This window comes from Borostomias antarcticus (assembly GCF_949987555.1).
Source record: "Borostomias antarcticus genome assembly, chromosome: 33".
Classification (NCBI taxonomy): Eukaryota; Metazoa; Chordata; class Actinopteri; order Stomiiformes; family Stomiidae; genus Borostomias; species Borostomias antarcticus.
In genome coordinates this window covers 4,954,277-4,958,676 of record NC_140266.1, presented here as the reverse complement: position 1 = coordinate 4,958,676, position 4,400 = coordinate 4,954,277, and the positions used below count along the sequence as shown (strand labels likewise).

Genomic DNA, 4,400 nt, shown 5'->3' with positions numbered 1-4,400 from the left:
CCCCCTCACAGCTGACCAGCGCTCATCTCCCTGACTCCCCCTCACAGCTGGGGGGTCTCACCAGGCAGGGAGGGGGTCTCACCAGGCAGGGAGGGGGTCTCACCAGGGAGGGAGGGGGTCTCAGGGGATGTTCAGTAATTGGTCTTCACCTGTCATCCTCACCCCGGGGACGGTGACCCACTGGGGCTTCCTGCTGTGACTGTGTCACCAGTCTGTCATTAACCGGCTTGTTCACTTCTATCACCGTATCAATGTGTGCTTTACTGGCTTCTGTACAACTGTAAGTGTACAAGTCTGGTCTGACCAGCTCCTGCACACCTGGTACTGGACTGGGCCTGTTCTGTAGGCTAATGTTCTGGACGTGTTCTGTAGGCTAATGTTCTGGGCCTGTTCTGTAGGCTAATGTTCTGGGCCTGTTCTGTAGGCTAATGTTCTGGGCCTATGAACCATAATCCCTCAGTCCTCCTAGTAGCCAAGCGTTTTTACATGTCCCCCCCCCCTCTCTCCGCAGTGCCCGCCGCCCTGACCCTCGACCCCATCACGGCCCACCAGCGGCTCATCCTATCAGATGACTGCACCATCGTCGCCTACGGCAACCTGCACCCCCAGCCCCTGCAGGACTCGCCCCGGCGTTTCGACGTGGAGGTGTCCGTGCTCGGCGCCGAGGGCTTCGGCTCGGGCGTCCACTACTGGGAGGTGATGGTGTCGGAGAAGACCCAGTGGATGATGGGCGTGGCCCACGAGACGGTGACCCGCAAGGGCAGCATCCAGATCCAGCCCAGCCGCGGCTTCTACTGCATCGTCATGCACGACGGCAACCAGTACAGCGCCTGCACCGAGCCCTGGACACGCCTCAACGTCAAGAGCAAGCTGGAGAAGGTGGGTGTGTTCCTGGACTGCCCCAAGGGCCTGCTGGTCTTCTACAACGCCGACGACATGTCCTGGCTCTACACCTTCCGCGAGAAGTTCCCCGCCAAGCTCTACCCCTACTTCAGCCCGGGACAGAGCCACGCCAACGGCAAGAACGTCCAGCCGCTGAGGATCAACACGGTGCGTCTTTAAGGCGCCGCTGGGCGACCTGGCCCTCGCCCCGGAGGGCTGCGTCAACATTAGAGGACGACTCTGAAGGACCTCTAGGACTCTGAAGGACCTCTACATGATTCTGAAGGACCTCTACATGATTCTGAAGGACCTCTACATGAGTCTGAAGGACCTCTACATGAGTCTGAAGGACCTCTAGATGATTCTGAAGGACCTCTAGATGTGTAATAAATTACTGTAAGAACACTTGCAGGCTGAATGGCTCTGGGGATGAGATGTTCTTCTGTGTGTGTGTGTGTGTGTGTGTGTGTGTGCGTGTGCGTGTGCGTGTGCGTGCGTGTGCGTGTGCAGATGGCGATCGTGGCGGCGCTGTTCTGTTCTTCCACCCTTCTGTGTTTCTCTTTGCCCACAAAAAAGATGATGTCACAGTTCCTGGCTATGTTGATTGATTATGATTATTATTTTATCCTCAGGTTGTGTGCGCGTGTGTGTGTGTGTGTGTGTGTGTGTGTGTGTGTGTGTGTGTGTGTGTGTGTGTGTGAGGTAATCAATGTCCATGATGACGATTCTGAAGCAGCCCTCTTGTTCCACTGCTGCCAAAAAGGTCCATGTCACTCCTCCCTCTTTTCCTAGCCCCTCCTCTTTTCCTAGCCCCTCCCTCTGTTCCTAGCCCCTCCCTCTTTTCCTAGCTCCTCCTCTTCTGTGTGTGGAGAGCTTGTTTGGACGGTCGTACCTGGTTCAAATACACAGACCAGCTCTTGTAAGCGTAGCCTATTAGGGGCGTTTGATCTGTGGGTTGGAGGCGCTGGGGTGGGTGGTCTGCTCCGGGAGGGAATGGGCCTCAGCCTCCATCCCTGGTTGGGTGGCTCACCTCCAGCATGTGGACCTGGACCGGGACCTGGATCTGGATCTGACCCTGACCCTGGATCTGGCCCTGGCCCTGGACCTGGATCTGGCCCTGGCCCTGTACCGGGACCTGGACCTGGACCTGGATCTGTGGCTCTCCGCCCAATTCAGCCTTTTTAGCACTCTAGAACATTCCTGCTCCCTCCCCGTCCAATCAGAACTGTCTAAAAGGTCTTTGGCCAATCATAATGAAGAGATCACTGCTCAGTTATCTGTGGGGCGCAGTAGACTCGTTAAACTGAGCAGTTACAGGTCTGAGATCAATCATATTCTTGCTCAAAATGTTTTAGAAATTCGAAAATGCTATAGACACCAAATATTAAGTTTGCTGAACAGTTTTAACAAACGACGGTTGGATAATAAGTGTGATGGTGACATGACGGATGGGCTGACAGCTCAACCCAGCACTGCAATACTGAACCTGAGCTGTTGGCGTTGGGAAAGTTAATGGTGTTGAAGTTCACAGGTGATTCTGATTCTGAGGCTCGCTCATGTCCTGGATCCCCAGGCTCCTCCCAGGCTCCTCCCCCTCCCAGGCTCCTCCCAGGCTCCTCCCAGGTGCCTCCCAGGCTCCTCCCAGGCTCCTCCCCCAGGTGCCTCCCAGGCTCCTCCCAGGTGCCTCCCAGGCTCCTCCCCCAGGTGCCTCCCAGGCTCCTCCCCCAGGTGCCTCCCAGGCTCCTCCCCCAGGTGCCTCCCAGGCTCCTCCCCCTCCCCTCCTGTTTGTGATCCGGTGGTTCAGTCCCGTACCCCTTGATACTGTAATAACACTGCTCCTTTAGCCACGTCCAGCACAGAGACACGGACAGAAAGACGGGGTTAGGATTGGGGTTAGGGCTAGGTTAGGGTTGGGGTTGGGGTTAGGGCTAGGTTAGGGCTATGGTTGGGGTTAGGGTTGGGGTTAGGGCTGGGGTTAGGGCTAGGGTTGGGGTTGGGGTTGGGGTTAGGGCTAGGGTTGGGGTTAGGGTTGGGGTTAGGGCTAGGTTAGGGCTAGGTTAGGGCTAGTGTTGGGGTTAGGGCTGGGGTTAGGGCTAGGTTAGGGCTAGGTTAGGGCTAGTGTTGGGGTTAGGGCTGGGGTTAGGGCTAGGTTAGGGCTAGGTTAGGGCTAGGTTAGGGGTTAGGGCTAGGTTAGGGCTAGGGCTAGGTTAGGGCTAGGTTAGGGCTAGGTTAGGGCTAGTGTTGGCACAGAGGGCTATCTGACCTGTCAGATGTTCGAGGATTGAAACCCTGGTTCTTTATGATGTTAATCGTTATACAACAGACATGAAATATGATTGTCAGCGTGTGAAAGTGGGTGAATGGCAAGATGATTCACATCCAGTTCAATTCTGCCCTGTTTCTCCGTTGCGTGCGTGCGTGCGTGTGTGTGTGTGTGTGTGTGCCCCTGGACCGGACCGGAGCGCGGAGCAGGACCAGTGAGCCTCAACCTCCCCGAGCATTCACACATTCACAGGAGCGTTTCTAGTTCGGCGTTTAGAATGAACTGATTCAGCAGGTTTGATTTACCGTTGTTTGACCTCCCAGTGACCTATCGTCCAATTCAGCGTTCTTATTTATAAACGTGCTCCCTGGTCAGTAGACATGAGATGAGAGTTGCTCTGTCCCTGGTCAGTAGAAATACGAGTTCAGCTCCTCTGGTTTGGCTGTGCAGCTCTGGCGTCCTGCCTGTTGGCGCCACCCTGTGGTGGGCTAACATTACTGGTTCTAGTGGGGTGGAGGTGGTGGGGTGACATTACTGGTTCTAGTGGGGTGGAGGTGGTGGGGTGACATTACTGGTTCTAGTGGGGTGGAGGTGGTGGGGTGACATTACTGGTTCTAGTGGGGTGGTGGTGGTGGGGTAACTACTGGTTCTACTGGGGTGGAGGTGGTGGGGTGGCATTACTGGTTCTAGTGGGGTGGAGGTGGTGGGGTAACATTACTGGTTCTAGTGGGGTGGAGGTGGTGGGGTAACTACTGGTTCTAGTGGGGTGGAGGTGGTGGGTTACTGGTTCTAGTGGGGTGGAGGGATGATTCCTGGTGGGGGTTGTTGTGTGTTTGGATGATGGAGGCTGTTCACCCATCATAGTCTGAACTCACTCCTGAGTGCTTCTGCTGCTCCAGATTCATGTTTTAATGTACAATAAATGACTGGTGAAACGAATCCAACGTGTCTTAGCTTGATTATGTGTTAAAGAAACGCCATGACCCACACACTGACAAACACAACACACACACTGACCAACACAACACACACACTGAGAAACAACACACACACTGAGAAACACAACACACACACTGACAAACACAACACACACACTGAGAAACACAACACACACACTGACCAACACAACACACACTGACCAACACAACACACACGCTGACCAACACAACACACACGCTGACCAACACAACACACACGCTGACCAACACAACACACACGCTGACCAACACAACACACACGCTGACAAACGCAACAC

General features: G+C 54.9%; 1 protein-coding gene across 1 annotated transcript in view; it reads left to right on the top strand.

The window, feature by feature from the left end:
* trim62.1 (tripartite motif containing 62, tandem duplicate 1) overlaps positions 1–1,171 on the top strand; it is a 9,892-nt gene extending 8,721 nt beyond the window's left edge. The window contains exon 4 of the mRNA XM_084460760.1: positions 512–1,171. Within this exon, the coding sequence (XP_084316886.1) occupies positions 512–1,062 (551 nt within the window). The 3' untranslated portion in view covers positions 1,063–1,171. The remainder of the gene's footprint in view (positions 1–511) is intronic.
* The last annotated feature ends 3,229 nt before the right edge of the window (positions 1,172–4,400 follow it).